The sequence below is a fragment of the Heptranchias perlo genome, chromosome 12, assembly GCF_035084215.1.
Source record: "Heptranchias perlo isolate sHepPer1 chromosome 12, sHepPer1.hap1, whole genome shotgun sequence".
In the NCBI taxonomy this organism is placed as follows: Eukaryota; Metazoa; Chordata; class Chondrichthyes; order Hexanchiformes; family Hexanchidae; genus Heptranchias; species Heptranchias perlo.
In genome coordinates this window covers 23,284,013-23,301,127 of record NC_090336.1, presented here as the reverse complement: position 1 = coordinate 23,301,127, position 17,115 = coordinate 23,284,013, and the positions used below count along the sequence as shown (strand labels likewise).

Sequence of the window (17,115 nt, the reverse complement as noted above, 5' to 3'; positions counted from 1 at the left end):
CTGATGTGATGTCAACTGCAACATAACGTCATCCAGTCATCCGCCGTGCTCAACAATAAACTCTGCAATCGAGTCATAGCCCGATAGGAGAAGTGCAGGTTGCAGATCTAGCGGAATTTTTTTTTAGCGTGGGGCATGTTTGCTTTATAATGTATATTTTTTTTAAATGTTTGACAAACAAGTTAAACTTCGTTTGCAAAGAAAAGCCGTGGTCCGACGAGTGATGGATTTCTCTAGCCTTCAGCCTCTGTCACAACCTTTCCTTGCTTTTTCTGGTTTTATTAGGCTACTATGGGTGGTGCTTAACTGAACTATCCTCTTTTTTTTCCCTCCTAATCTTCAAATACCCCACTCTACACTCTTCTTACTCTGTACTCTCTCCTCCTTTCAGATGCACTTTAAAATCTACCTCTTTGAACAAGCGTTTGGTCACCTGTCCTAATGTCTCCTTTAGCTCAGCATCAACTTATTTGTCTGATTATGCTGCAGGGCCTTGGGATATGGGCCAAAGGCAGGTAGATGGAATTAGATCTCAGATCAGTCATGATCTTATCAAATGGCAGAGCAGGCACGAGGGGCTGAATGGCCTACTCCTGTTCCTATGTTCCTATGTTTTACTACCTTAAAGGTGCTATATAAATGCAAGTTGTTGTTGTACTGAAATCAAGACTCATTTTGTGATATCCTACTCTAGCTCATTCTTCACTAGGACTTTGCAACTGTGGAATACCTCACCCCCCTCAATTGTCCCTTCATCATACAATCTACAGCCTTTTAAAACCCAAGATGGATGTCACCAAGGCACTGCTTCCTAATTTACTTCAGCTTCTCTTTTACCTATCCTGCCAAACAGGCCCACTCCTTCACTCAGATTTCTCAATATTAAATAAAACACCATTTTAAAGGAGTGGGTTTTTTTCATTTGCAAACACACTTGATACAGAAATCATATCAAAATACAACATTGACTGAAACTGCATTATATAGCCCCTTATCACGTTCTCAGAACATCCCAAAGCACTTCAGTTCCGAGGAATTACTTTTGAATTAATTACCACGAATTACCTTCATGGGTTTTTTCCTGCCCCATCTTTGTAAACCCCTCAACCCCAACCCCCCCCCCCCACCCCACCTCAAACTCTCCATTCCTCTGACTCTGTCCTCTGATGTATCCCCACTCCCTTCACCCTACCATTGTCAGCAGAGCCTTTTTCCCTCCACCTCCCACTCCTCTTTTAAGACCCTCCTTAAAACCCATCTCTTTGACCAAGCTTTTGGTCACCACTCCTACCATCTTCTTCTTTGGCTTGATGCCCATTTTTGTCTAATTACGTCTCTGTGAAGCGCCTTGTAAGATTTTCCTACGTTAAAGGTGCTGTATAAATCCAAGTAGTTGTTTTGAAGTACAGTCACTGTTGCTTCACTTGTGCGTGATATCATTCCCCTCCCCTTAAGATAAGTGTGATGGGGCTATTTACCTTTGTGATTGAAGAGCTTGAGGACACAGGTGCAAAATGAATAAGCCTCAAGCAAACTAGAGATTACAAGATATTCTTTTCATGGACAGTACTGAATATGTGGAAACAACTCCCATCAAAAGCAATCAATACCGTGTGATTAACTCCTTTAAAATGGAACTCAATCAATATTGTTAGGTCATGAGATTGAAGTTTATAAGGATAAGCATAGATGACCAAGTTTGCCTCTAAAAACAATGGTTCCTGGATGAATACTGTGGGCTGTAAAACTGGAATAAGATCCTGGAATAATTATCCTTTAGGAATGAGGAGAAACCTTACTTGAATTTTATCTTGCTGTGTTGGTTGCCACTCTCAGGAGATTGAGTGGGTGATGTAGATTTTACAGAACTGCGGAGGGATCAGGCTTGATAGACCAAATGACCCTTTCTCATTTTATACTTTATGTCAGATGACTTGATTTTAAGATGCAAACTTATTGGACAGTGCTGCTGCCACAACAGATAACTTTTAACAAATAGCATAAATGCCAGATATAGTGGGGAAAATCAGGTGCATACCTATGGCTGTTAGACTATATGCTAATACTAAAACACTCCTTTTGGAACTACTGTTCCTTCGTTGATGCCCATGATGATATAGCAGAAAGTGTCATCTTGAACTTCATAGACCATTAGAGATCATCCTTCCTTTTATCAGAATCTAGGATAGACCCGCTTGCTTATGTTGACTTTGAGCAATGTCATGGCAAACGTGGTCAAGTCTTGCTGTGACATCCTGAGGTGGTCACACCCAAATAACAGACCATAATGGGTGGGGACCTCAGAAATAAGAACTTACCCATTTACAGTCAGAGTTTGAGAAATTCCTTTGGCTTCCATATCACAACAAAGAGATTTAAGCTTGTTCCGTTCTCATCTGGAGCTCTTGCTGTATTACTCAGTCTGATAATACTCATATTTAATCACTTGGTCTTTTTCTACTAGCCTATTTTGAATGACCATCTCAGTCTCCATTGTTCAGTACAGTATTAGGCACTTAAGAGTTCCAGCTCCTCCATAATTTCTACCAGCACTTCATTCATCGATTTCTCAACCTTTGCATCTTTTACTATATCGTCTTTATTACATTTTTTCTCAATTTTCTCTCCCCTCTCCTCAACAACAACTTGCATTTATGTAGCGCTTTTAAGTAATGTGAAATGTTATCAAACAAAATTTGACACCGAGCCACATAAGGAGATATTAGGACTGGTGACCAAAAGTATGACCAAAGCGGTAGGTTTTAAGGAGTGCCTTAAAGGAGGAGAGAGGTAGAGAGGCGGAGAGGTTTAGTGAGGGAAATCCAGAGCTTAGGGCCCATGCAGCTGAAGGCACGGTCACCAATGGTGGAGTGATAAAAATCGGGGATGTGCAAGAGGCCAGAATTGGAAGAACGCAGAGATCTCAGAGGGTTGTAGGGCTGGAGGAGGTTACAGAGATAGGGAGGGGTGAGGCTATGGAGGGATTCGAAAACAAGGATGAGAATTTTAAAATCAAATTTTAAAATCCTGAACTAACATTTATGCAGGAAAAGTTCCATGGGCACCTGACACCCTCTGGTCCCTCAGCCAAATGATCATTCTTCACGGACCATGACTACTGGCAAGACATTCAGTCACATGGGCATCACATTGGGCCCGATCATGTCTTCACCCAATGTTCACCCATGTGAAATTCCAGCAAAGGTTCCTTGATACCAATATGGCTGATTTTCCCCTCTGTAACCCAGGAGTAGAAAGGCCAATTGTTATACTCCCATCACCAGCTGAAATCAGCTATCTTCCTAGTCTGTTCCACACTGGGCAGTACACTTACCAACTGAACCATCAGGGGAATTCAATAATTGGTTATGCAAGTTGATAGTCTCAAGGTGCAGCCAAGACATTGGGTCAGTGAGCCTGGTGATTGAGTTTCCTGTTAGACCATTGTTATGATTTCTCCCAACTTTGTTTATGCGTGTTCACAACAAAAATTGCAGTTTCCATAGATGAACTGCATTTCCTGTGAACTAAAACATACAATTTAATGCATGTGTTGAACGGTAGCAATGTACCTCAGAGCTAACAATATACTCTTGTACAGCTGGACTATGCACTGAAAATTGTCAAGAACAACTGAAATCAAAATAACAAAAAGTATTTGAATTCTTGGAATCATTTCAGGGTCCTTTTATTGATTCTTTTAACGATTGTTTATGTGTAGCAGGCCTGTGCGTCCACAGAGTTCTTGCTCATTGCTGTAATGTGGAAGATAAATGATTAAATTGAGCAATTGCCTACAAAATGTATTCCCTTATCATTAGGGTCCTGAATAAGGAACTGTCAATCAAACTGTCAATCAAAGACACAATGGTAAGAGATACTTACATTTCATAATCCATTGTCTGCATTACCCAATTGCTACTTGCTATAAACAATGGCCCAGAATTTGCTGGAGTGAGGCATCTTGCAGCATGCCCCATTTGTTAGATTGTTTTTCCTTGCCCTTCAGCTCGAAAATCTTTTGTGCTGCAAATTGCTGAAAGTATCACCTGATAACAGGCATCTGGAACCTTGGTGAATGATGGGACCAACACTCTATCTCCTTAACCAATGAGTTTTAAGGATGGAGAAAGAAACTGAGGAATGACGGAATGTAAATAGGGTGAAGTAGAATCAAATTAGGTACAGAAAGAGAAATAAAGAGAGGGAAAGAAAGATTGGAATTAAGAGAGAAAAGAGACAGAAAGGAACAGTAAAATTTTTTTTAATTTTAAATTCTAAAAACCTCTAAGAACAATTTACTACGTGTAGGAAGGACTGAGACTCCACAGTTTCAGTTGTTTCCTTTCTGGACCGGAGATGTTGAGTGGCATTGCAGGAACTCATCACTAAAAGGGTCCTTACGTTATTAAGTACCAGCCCCAACTTTCTGCGGTGAATTTAATTCGTTTTAAGCTGCGCAAATACAGCAATTTCTTGAAACTCACGGGGACGTTGACGGTGAGCTCCCATTTTCACGAGGCTAATGGTGGATCGGCACAAATCGTCCAGCAATTTGTGGCAATTCACAACTCACAGCGTACCTCTTCCTCACCACAAATAGCTGGGTTATTTACACAATAATAACGGCATGCACGGTAAACTCACCCTTATTTTGCCAGTAAATTCTGGCCCAATATTTATCTGCCTCTCTTACAAACACAGTAGCCCTTGTTTGACTAATTAGCAGATCAATTAATCTGGCCTGCTTCACAGTATACAGACTGATTCCAGTCTCAGCATGTGATTTAGCAAAGCACCAGTTAGTTCAAAAAAGCAAACACTAATTCAATCTAATTCAAGTAATAAATGAAAACCCATATAATATCACAATTTTATAATTCACTGCAGGATGGAGCATAACTTCCATCACAACCACCACAAACAACTGACAGGACAACAAGCTTCAGGAAGCAGGGCCTCACCTAGTCAGGTTTCTCTCCACTCTATTAGGTGAGCATCCATTCCCTTTCTCTGGGCTTGATGTGATTCACATCCAAGAATTTATCATCCAAGGATATCACTTCATTACAGTTATTATGAGGTTTGAATATTATCTATACTGGTCAATCTCACATGGGGAGTCAAGACCAAGTGTAGTCTTCAGGTGAAGTGGGGTTAAAGGGCAGAGGATAACTGGACCATGGCATGCATTTTAAAATCATGCATGCTGGAATTATTTTATATGATACTTTAAATTTATATGATAATTTATGGTAAAAAATGACAATTTGGGGAAGTAGAGTTGATTGGAACATAGGAATTTCTCTGCAGTACAGGCTGAGGGGTTGAGAGACGTAAAACTAAGGAGTTACAGTGCCACCACTGGTGGACTGTGTAATTACAGTGTGACAAGTTTACATGGGCAGTTTCTATAATAAATGTAGACATAGGAATTTATAATAGGAAAAGTTAACAGCAGGATGTAAGGTTTTGTAGACAGGAAGTATATGCAGACATAAGATTTTTAATATAGAATAAATATATAAAAGTCTTGTACCAGTGCATCTACCACACATGCAATGTCTCTGTACCACACTTGATTGGTTCAAATATCACATTCATAAAACAGCAAAAAAAAAAATCACAACTGAACAGAAAGGGAATATACCAATGACCAAGTTGCATTTTACAAGAAAATTTTAAAGAGAAAGAAAGCCAGTAATTTCCTGTTGGTTTCTTCTGACTTTGATAACCTGGCCTCTCTCCATAGACAGAAGCCATAGATTTATAAGCAGTTGCTAATTTACCTACAAATTCCCCACAGCAACAGCAATTAGCTTTTAAATGACTATAGAATGTGCCTCTGTGGTCATAAAGAGACAGGGTCTGGTTAAGCATAGCTCAAACTTATATATTGTGCATTACAAGGTACAGTGTTCCTGTTATTATCAAACAATGTATCATCTGACTTCAACAACCACCCTTCTTTCTCTCCCCTTCTACTTATCCAAGTATTTGTCACTTTAATTTTGTGCCATTCTTGATGGCCCCTAATACCAACAAATGTCGTCCTCATTTGCAGCGAGGTACAAGATGTCCTAGGTGATTGCAGGTAACTCCCTCCATGCAGCCAGCACTTAGCTTTTATTTGGGGAAGGCCTTCCGACCCAAGTAGGACCACCCTCCTTTGATGCAACAGGAACGTCCAAATTTTCAGCATCAAAAGGAGCATTTTTCCGTGCATTACTCCTTTGAGTCATTCTGAACAATTAGTCCACTTTTCTGCCAACACCAAAACTACTCCTTTAATGGTGAGCTTCAGCCATTTAATAGCTGCTGCCCCACCAGATTTTGGTGTGTCTCCCCCCGCAACCCCGCTGCCAACAAGTCCCCTGGGCAAGTTTTTTTCATGTGCTGGGAGCCTATTCAAATTAGGGGAAAGGACTAGTGTCACAAAATGTAGCCAGGTCAGTCCTTCAATTTTGCTGCTAAGAATATAAGAAAGCAAGGAATAAGAAATGGTCAGCCAGCCATTCAGCCCACTCATTCCACAGGAAATATACAATCTATTGTACCATGGGCAACCAGTTTGTTTAATCTCCCGAGAGAAAGTTCCACAAAATTTCTCACTGAAGTCTCCACCCCAAGGGATTGAGCCAAATTCCAGAATATCTATCCAAACAAACTATTCCACCCTGGCCTACTTGGTTTTCCTAGGTGATATTTTCATGCTGCCGGCAGCACAGGATCTGCCATGTTCTGTGGACTGTTTGATCATTCCCACCTGTACTTATCTCCAGATCATTTATTCTGTTCCTAAATGGTTATGATCCAGCTTTTCTAAAGGTGTTAATTGATACAACATGAACTGCTTTAAATGGCAGCCTGTCCTACCTATCTGACACTTTGTAAGCCAAAGCTTCTTCTAAGCCCCCGGCCCATTTGAAGATAATTCATTTTGCACTTGCATCCATAGTCCTTTGTTTACAGTCCAATAATCTGTTTCCATTTGCATTATCTGTGCCTCTCAAAATGTTAAATAACCAGATGACCTTGATTAATTTTTTTTTTACTCCAATGAAAACAAGTTCACCCTGAGTCTCTCTTCATAAGTCCCTAATCTCACAGCCATCCCTCTGAGGTTTTTCTGCACACTGTTGCCCTTTTAAAGTTAGACTACATAAAATTACACACAACAGCTGCAATTGTCTGTTCTGGTGGAATCCTGGCCTAAACTCAGCACTGGGTAAACTTTGCACTTGCCCTATTTTCTGGGGTCAGGCTGATTTGCAATATTTTAGCAGGATGCCAGCGAGATTCCTGCTTTTGTTAGGGAGCCCCCAGGAGGGGGTGGAAAATAGCTGGGGCAGGCCCTGGGCAGGAGGCCTCCAGAACCAGGAAATACATTTTTTTTTAAATCCCACCTTGATCAATATAGTCCATCCCCTGAGGTTGACTACACTAGGAAAGGTGGCCTTTTAACTTTTAAGTCCATCCTCCATCCCAGTCTGAACACTAGAGTGCCTAGCAGGCAGCATTGCTATGGAGCAAGTGACAGGTACACATGATGGGATGTATTTCTGTCATTAGGAAATCAATGGGATGAAAATCGGACAGGTTCTACAATGGGCAGGTGCTCTGCTCCGTCAGATTACTACCCAGGCGGGGAAGGCGACAATTACCTCCATTAGATCTACCATCTTACTGATCATCCCATCTTGAACCTGAGCCTAGTACCAGTGGCTGGAGTCTTCTAACATGAGGTTGCAGTTTCTCAGGATAGCGGCACATGCCAAGCTTCCGATCTAGCCCCTCATAGGCTGAAGGGTCAGGTTGCCCAGGCAAATTGCACGAGATGCAGCCCACAGCAGATCCTTCCCGTGAATCAGCTGTCATGAGATGAGGGCCACCTCAGTCCCACAAACTTCTTGTACCATCCCAGCAGCCAACTATCTCTCGGGACATTAGCTCTCACATGGCACATAAGCACAACACCGGGATAGATGTTAGAAAGGCATATTGAGGCAACCTGGGGAAACAGTGATAAAATGTAGGTTTGAGCACTTATTGTAAAATAAATATGATTTTAATCTTTGATCTGACTTTGTTATTGGTTGGGTTAAGATAAATGACATATTGGCTAATGGGAGTCATGAAGACAGATATTTAGGTATTAGAGTTGGTAGGAAAGCCAGAAAGATGTAGTGATGCCAGGACCACCTCCTCCTAGTTTTCCATTTCCAGCCTCCCACTCGGGAACATAACAACAACAAATGCCTTTAACGTGGTAAAACATCCCATGGCCCTTCACAGGAGCGTTATCAAACAAAATATGGCACTGAGCCACATAAGGAAACATTAGGACAGGTAACCAAAAACTTGGTCAAAGAGGTAGGTTTTAAGGAGTGTCTTAAAGGAGGAGAGGTAGCGAGGTGGAGAGGTTTAGGGCGGGAATTCCAGAGCTCAGGACCTAGGTAGCTGAAGCCACCAATGGTAGACCAAACAAAATCAGGGGTGTGCCAGACACCAGAATTGGAAGAGCGCTGAGATCTCGGAATGTTGTAGGGCTGGAGGAGGTTACAGAGATAGGGAGGGATGAGGCCCTGGACGGATTTGAAAACAAAGATGAGAATTCTAAAATCAAGGCATTGCCAGATTGAGACCACAGGGGTGATGGGTGAACCGGACTTGGTGCAAGTTAGGACACAGGCAGCAGAGTTTTGGATGAGCTCAAGTTTACAGAGGGGGCAAGGTGGGAGGCTGGCCAGGAGAGCATTGGAATAGTCGATTCTAGAGGTATCAATGGCATGGATGAGGGTTTCAGCAGCAGATGAGCTGAGGCAGTACCCCTCCAGATCCAACAAGGCAGTTAAACCTTGCCTTCAGAACCCCAATCATCCCCTCAACCATCCCAGTCTTAACAACATTTACCTTCTAATTCATCTCAAACATACTCTTTTAACCAGGCCGACCAACTCTCTCACATCAGTGAGTCTCAGGTAGGAAATCGCATTGTTGCACCCTCTAGCTGGATAATGCAGAAAAACAGGTAAAAGCTATGGAGGTGAGACGATCCCAGCATGTGTAGCAGTAAGTAAATATTAATTGGGAAAATTCTCTATTAAGTCTGTAAGTCTTGCATAGCTACATTTTATAAGCAAGAGAAAACACTTGCAATTCCCAATGCCAAGCAACCTGTGAGTAGAGAGAAAATACAGAAAAAGAGAGAGAAAAAAAGAGAAAAAAGACAAGGGCATGGAAAAGAGACTAAGAGGCAGAAGGAGAGAAGAATATATTAATACCCCCTTTGTCACTCTCTTCGGACCATGCAAGAGATTGTCACTTTTTACCACATATATGTTTTTTGGTGGAGATGACACTTCAGGTATACGCTCACAACTGGAGATCTCATTTCTCCAATGTTGACAGCTCTGCTTTTAACTTGTTTATGATGTTTCTTACACAACAGTCTCCTCATGAAGTCAATGATTTTATATATAAAATTACTGCAAAGTAATGCTGTTTGTGCAGAAAGAGTTCTACTTCCTCTTCGGAAACACATTGGGTAATCATTAAACCTAGTCATTTCTCACAGCCACTTCTTAAAGGCGATTGTCAGGTTTACAGGTCTCACCTAACAGAGGCACTGGGTGTGTACATCCCAGCAGCTTTGTGACCAAATATACCTTTGTCCTGCTTCAATGTGTGTTCTCCATGACATTAAGGCTGGAATTGCCCCCCCCCCCCCGACCCCACGATGGCAGTATTCCAGCGGATTGGGATTTCTGCTTACCCTTCTAGGATGCTGGGTTGGGTTCACTCTGTATGCACGGCGGGCACCCAGTGGGATTTCAGCCACCAAAAAGGTAACCCACCATTACTTGGCCACAAAATCTCGGTGGTGCTGCAGCATTAAAACTGCATCTCATCGAGGAGGGTTTGGAGGTCCATCTCACTGAAATTGTGTTCTCTTTTCTGCCTCCTTGCAATGCCCTGCTCCCTTCTGCTAGATCCTCCAGTGGAAGACATTCTTTAAAAGTGGCACAAAATCACACATGAGCTACCTGACAGCCAACTCACTGAGTCAAACAATTCCCTACTTACTTGCTGCTCCCCAGCTGGCTGTTGCAATCTTCAGCCAGTCTTGGCTTTTTAAAGGCTAATTTCCAAGCACTCCCAGCACAAAAATCCCATTTTACCTCCAATGAGTATTTAAATGAGCTCATCCTGCAAATTCTTGGGGGTGGGGGGGGGTCGTCAGCGGTGCAGAGTGTAAGAACACAAGAACATAAGAAATAGGAGCAGGAGTAGGCCATCCGGCCCCTCGAGCCTGCTCCGCCATTCAACAAGTTCATGGCTGATCTTCTACCTCAATGCCATTTTCCTGCACCATCCCCATATCCCTTGATGCCTTTAATATCTAGAAATCTATCGATCTCTGTTTTGAATGTACTCAATGACTGAGCCTCCACAGCCCTCTGGGGTAGAGAATTCCAAAGATTCACCACCCTCTGAGTGAAGAAATTTCTCCTCATCTCAGTCCTAAATAGCCTACCCTTTATTCTGAGACTGTGACCCCTGGTTCTAGACTCCCCAGCCAGGAGAAACATCCTCCCTGCATCTACCCTGTCGAGCCCTGTAAGAATTTTGAATGTTTCAATGAGATCACCTCTCATTCTTCTAAACTCTAGCGAATACAGGCCCAGTCTACTCAATCTCTCCTCATATGACAATCCCGCCATCCCAGGAATCAGTCGCTGCACTCCATCTACGGCAAGTATATCCTTTCTTAGGTAAGGAGACCAAAATTGTACACAATATTCCAGGTGCGGTCTCACCAAGGCCCTATATAATTTCAGTAAGACATCTTTACTCCTGTACTCAAATCCTCTTGTAATAAAGGCCAACATACCAATTGCCTTCCTAATTGCTTGCTGCACCTGCATGTTAGCTTTCAGTGACTCATGTACAAGGACACCCAGGTCCCTTTGTACATCAACATTTCCCAATCTCTTACCATTTAAAAAATACTCTGCATTTCTGTTTTTCCTACCAAAGTGGATAACTTCACATTTTTCAACATTATATTCCATCTGCCATGTTCTTGCCCACTCACTTAGCCTGTCTATATCCCCTTGAAGCCTCTTTGCATCCTCCTCACAACTCACATTCCCACCTAGTTTTGTGTCATCAGCAAACTTGGAAATATTACATTTGGTCCCCTCATCCAAATCACTAATATAAATTGTGAATAGCTGGGGCCCAAGCACTGATCCCTGCGGTACCCCACTAGGCAAAGTCTGCCAACCTGAAAAAGACCTACTTTCTGTTTTCTGTCTGTTAACCAATTCTCAATCCATGCCAGTATTTTACTCCCAATTCCATGTGCTCTAACTTTGTTCACCAACCTCCTGTGTGGGACCTTATCGAAAGCCTTCTGAAAATCCAAATATACCACATCCACTGGTTCCCCCTTGTCTATTCTACTAGTTACATCCTCAAAGAACTCCAATAGGTTTGTCAAGCATGATTTCCCTTTCATAAATCCATGTTGACTCTGCCAAATCCTATTATTATTTTCTAAGTGTCCTGTTATCACATCCTTTATAATAGATTCTAGCATTTTCCCTACTACTGATGTCAGGCTAACCAGTCTGTAGTTCCCTGTTTTCTCTCTCCCTCCTTTCTCAAATAGTGGGGTTACATTTGCTACCCTCCAATCTACAGGAACCATTCCAGAATCTATAGAATTTTGGAAGATGACAACCAATGCATCCACTATCTCTATAGCGACCTCTTTCAAAACCCTGGGATGTAGATCATCACGTCCTTGCGATTTATCGACTTTCAGTCTCATTAATTTCTCTAATATTATTTTTTTACTAATACTAATTTCCTTCAGTTCCTCATTCTCAACAGATCCTTGGTTCTCTAGTATTTCTGGGAGATTTCTTGTGTCGTCTTCCATGAAAACTGACACGAAGTATTTGTTTAATTTCTCTGCCATTCCCCATTATAAATTATCCCGTCTCTGTCTGTAAGGGACCCACATTTGCCTTCGCCAGTCTTTTCCTTTTTACATACCTACAGAAGCTTTTACAGTCCGTTTTTATGTTTCTCGCTAGTTTACTCTCTTATTCTATTTTCCCTTTCTTTATCAATTTCTTGGTCCTCCTTTGCTGAATTCTAAAACGCTCCCAATCCTCAGGCTTACTGCTTTTTTCTGGCAACTTTATATGCCTCTTTCTTTGATTTAATACTAGCTTTAATTTCTCTTGTTAGCCACGGTTGGACCACTTTTCCTGTTGGGTTTTTGTGTCTTAAAGGAATATATATTTGTTGCAAATTATGTATTAATTCTTTAAATGCTAGCCACTGCCTGTCCACCGTCATACCTTTTAATGTAGTTCCCCAATCAACCAAAGCCAACTTGTGCCTCATACCTTCGTAGTTTTCTTTGTTTAGATTTAAGACCCTAGTTTCAGATTGAACTACATCACTTTCAAACTTAATGAAGAATTCTATCATATTATGGTCATTCTTCCCTAAGGGTTCCTTTACAACAAGATTATTAATTAACCCTTTCTCATTGCACAATACTAGATCTAAAATAGCCTGTTCCCTAGTTGGTTCCTCAAAATTCAGATCTAGAAAATCATCTCATATATATTCCAGGAATTCGTCCTCCACAGTATTAGTGCTAATTTTGTTTGTCCAATCTATATGTAGATTAAAGTCCCCCATGATTACTGTATTACCCTTGTTACGTGCACTTCTAATTTCCTGCTTTATACCGTGCCCTACATTACCACTAGTGTTCGGTGGCCTATAAACAACTCCCACCAATGTTTTCTGCTCCTTGCTGTTTCTTAGCTCCACCCAAACTGATTCTACATCTTGATCTTCTGAGCTTAGATCCTTTCTCACTATTGTACTAATTTCATCCTTTATTAACAGCGCTACCCCTCCTCCTTTTCCTTTTTACCTGTCCTTCCTAAATGTCGAATATCCTTGAATATTCAGTTCCCAACCTTGGTCAACCTGCAGTCACGTCTCTGTAATGGCAATTAGATCATACCCATTTACTTGTATTTGTGCCGTCAATTCATTTACCTTGTTGCGAATGCTGCGTGCATTCAGGTAAAGTGCCTTTAATTTAGCCTTTTTAACATTTTTTCCTATTTTGACTTTATTTGCTGCTGGCCTTTGTTTCCGCTGCCTTCCAATTTTACTTACTACTTTTCTGCCTTCCACTTCCAGCTTTGTTACTCTCCTTTCTGAATCTCCTCTCAGGTTCCCACCCCCCTGCCAAGTTAGTTTAAACCCTCCCCAACAGCACTAGCAAACCTCCTCGCAAGGATACAAGTCCCACCTCCTCCAGAACCGGTCCCAATGCCCCAGAAATTTAAAGCTCTCCCTCCTGCACCATCTCTCCAGCCACACATTCATCTGCTCTATCCTCCTATTGGCAGACACGAGTCCAGGCTCAGTGTTACAAACCCAACACAATTGGTCACATGGGATTTTGGGGCCATTGCGTCATTCCAGACATACCCAGCTAGGCAAAGCTTGCCGAACATACAGCAACAAATTTATCTTATTCACACTTCCTGAGCTTATACATAGCTCCCTGAAATTATCCATGAACCTTTCATTAACATTCCTGAAACAGCCTCCTTGTCACTAAAGTGTTGCTTTTGTCTTTACCAACATTTATTTTAATTTACAGAAAAATTCCTTTAATCTTACAACAGTCCTCTGAAAACTCTTAGTTCCCCTTCTAGGGCCTTGATGAATGCATTACAAGCAAGCTCACAGTTGGGTGGGTGCTAATAATGATGAATGCCTGCCTGATTGGAGGCCTAATTGGAAAATCTAGCCCACTATGTCTGCACAGTGCGAGATACCAATAAAGAAAGCAAATAGGACACTGGATATACTGCCAAATCAGTTCAGTTTAAATAAGCAGAGACCCTGATAAAGCTATACAGAGCCCTGGTTAGGCTACACAAGGAGTACATAGGGTTACCAACCCTCCTGGATTGTCCGGGAGTCTCCCGGAATGGAAGATTAATCTCCCGGGCACTGCTGCAAGGTACCCAGGAGAAAAATCGTCGGACGTGGAGATTGCACTTCAGGTTCCGGACTTTCTTCTCCAGAATGCGTTGTCCCCATTTGTGGCGTCCCTGCATATTCCATGGGGTCCTGCTCTGTCGTTCTTTTTTTGAAATGAATGAGCTGATCACTGTCAGCCTCAGTGTTGGGTGTGCCCTCTCCAAGTGATGGAGCTTGCGGGATCGCGAGTAGACAGTCAAAGGGCAATCCCAACTCTGTGGTTGGCAGGGGGGGGGGACCTCAAGCCTCGCAGGCTGCTGCTCCCGCCCCCAGACCATGGGATGTCCAGCAGACCAGGGGAAAAGAACAGGTTAGGGGAAATAAACTGCATTTGCTGATCCTCACTGATTGAAGAAAAATAGCGCATCGGAGAACATTTTCAATCGACAGAAATGATCGGTTTCAGAAATGGTCAAAGTAAATCCATTTTTCAAACACCTTCTCATTACAACACCATAAATAACGCAAACTCAATCCAATTCATGAGGAATATCAGACAATTTAAAGACAACAACTTAATGCCTATATAGGATTATCGAGTTGCACTTTCATTAAAGCCAGAATCACAATTCAGCTTTAACTGTTGTATAAAACCACGGTAATAATTAGGCAATAATAATGTCTTCAAAAGAAAATCGCTATACTATTTAAGTGTAAAACTGAAGCCAGGCATTTGAGGTGCCGCATTTCATTCAAACGCTAATGTTTTAGGGCTTTACACAATAGCAGAGATGCATCTACTGCCGGAGTGATAACATGTGCAATGTCACTTTCTGGTCTCTCAGGCTGCAGCTGCTGTGTAACTCCTTCCATCTAATGCAGGAAGTCCCGGAACACAGGCAAATACCACATTCAGCTCTATAAATTGTATGCTTTGAAATGTAAGTGGCGGATAAATAGACTCATGGAACAGAGGCAAAAACAGATAATAAAGGGACAGAGACGGCGACATAAATATGACAAACGGGCGACTGAATTACTTAAGGAACTGTCTCTGTCAACACTGTGACTGACAAAGAAGAAAAAATGTCAGGAAGGCAGAAGGGAGTAAATAATGGAGTGATAGAGCAAAAATAAAGGAGTAGAGATAGCGGTGGAGTGTAGCATATATCCCCGTTATATTACAGAGAGGTGCGTGCTCCCAATGAATGACACTCCGATGCAACTATAACATAATGCATTTAGGTTTCTTTCTGGAGACTTACAAAAATTGATCATGTTGCAGTAAATTAACAATCTTATAAAATGTTAATGTGGCAATAGATCGTCACGTGATTGATCATGACGTGCTCAAACCTACAGGAATACATCCAACCACAGTTGGCAACCCTAGGAGTACTGCATACAGCGCTTCTCACCGAGACACAGGGGGGACATCCAGGCAGTACGGAGGAGAGCTGATTCCCAGTGTTATAGGCAAGAGCTATGAGGAACAACTTGATAAGCTAGGGGCCTTCAGACTTGAAATGAGATATCTCTGAGGGGACTTCTCAAAAATATGTAAGTTACTTAATGGGATATAGAAAGTAAACCTGAAACAATACTTTCAAATACACTAGGCCAGCAGAACAAGATGGCAGAGATTGCAGGTTGTGATGGGCAAGTTTAGGAATGATGTCAGGAAGCATTTCTCCACATTGAGAATGAGCAACAGCTAGAATGGATCGCCATGAAGGTTGGTTTTGGTTGAGGCCAAAACACAGGCCTCATTTAGGAGACACATCGATGATGTAATGGGAAGGCAATAGGCTTGGTACTCAGGAAGGATGAGAGGAAATGAGCTTAAAGGTAATCTTCGATCAACATCACCTTGTGATGTTATGAAGACAGGTTGGCTGCAGTTCCTGTGGAACCGTATCCTAGCAGGAGAAGAGGGGAAACAAATTGGAAAAAAAAATAAGGCATTCCACAATGGATACTTCAGCCAGCTTTGAGTGGGAGCCAGTTGTTAGCAAACAATGGCTGAAATGAAGTGTGACACACATTTGAATGAATAGAGCTGTGCAATTTCCCAAAACGACTTCAGTTGAGACTGGCGAAATTACCCAGTCAAGCACAGCGCTGTGAGCTAACAAGTATATTTGAAAATAGACCAATCACAGAAAATCATGTACTGGAGGGTTTCTTCATTTATAAACCCCCCCCAACTCAGAATTCCACCCCCCCCCCCTTCCCACTCCCTAACCTAGGAGTCTTCGGGTTATATGGAGCACCTGAGATGCCTCCCCATCTGAGGGTAGCTGAATCAGCAGAGACCAGGAACTGAACCTGGGACTTTCTGATCTATCTGGCTCAGTTTCACACTGCTTTAACCAACTCACTCTTTACAGTGAAGAATCTCCATTCCATTTGGTCCTCATTGCTATCCTCTTGCCTGTGGCCATCTGGTGTGCCAGGAGCCACTACGTACATAGTTTCATCACCACGCGGCATGCTTAACCCCACCCAAATATGATAACCCAGTGCCCTCGGTAGAAAAGCAAACGCAAACAGATATTGGCCCAAGAGGTAAGTGCAACAGTTCATTCTACCACTGCTACCACTCCACAAAATCAATCGTCAAGTCCATCCACAAGCAGCTTTGTAAAAGTCACACATCAGCTCTCTGTACCATGTACACTGCACAGTGTGCACTTTGTGGTTGAAGAGAAAGGGAATAAAGGGGTACGGGAACAGGGCAGGCACATGGTATTAGGAACACTTCTCACACGGAGAATAATTACCAAAACACTGGTTGGGCCAACTGTCCTGTTTCCGTGTTGTACTTTTTATCTAATTCTATGTAATGGATGACACTCTGTGGCAACTGGGTTCAAATCCAGCCCAGTCTGCTGTAATGAAAGTCTCTTCTGCAATGTAGGGATGGATGAGTGGTAGTTTACGTTAGGTGGAATTTAGGAGGCTGGTAAGGTGAATGTTGGAGTAGTCAAGCCTGGAAGTGACAAAGGCATGGAATTAAGGTTTCAGAGGGAGTGGGGAAGGGGCAGAGTTGGGCAATATTGTATCTTGGGGAGAAGG

The 17,115-nt window shown here is 42.2% G+C and overlaps 1 protein-coding gene across 1 annotated transcript in view; it reads right to left on the bottom strand.

The window, feature by feature from the left end:
* Positions 1-16,530, bottom strand: part of myrf (myelin regulatory factor) — a 277,298-nt gene extending 260,768 nt beyond the window's left edge. The window contains exon 1 of the mRNA XM_067993584.1: positions 16,419-16,530. Within this exon, the coding sequence (XP_067849685.1) occupies positions 16,419-16,530 (112 nt within the window). The remainder of the gene's footprint in view (positions 1-16,418) is intronic.
* Between the last annotated feature and the right edge of the window lie 585 nt (positions 16,531-17,115).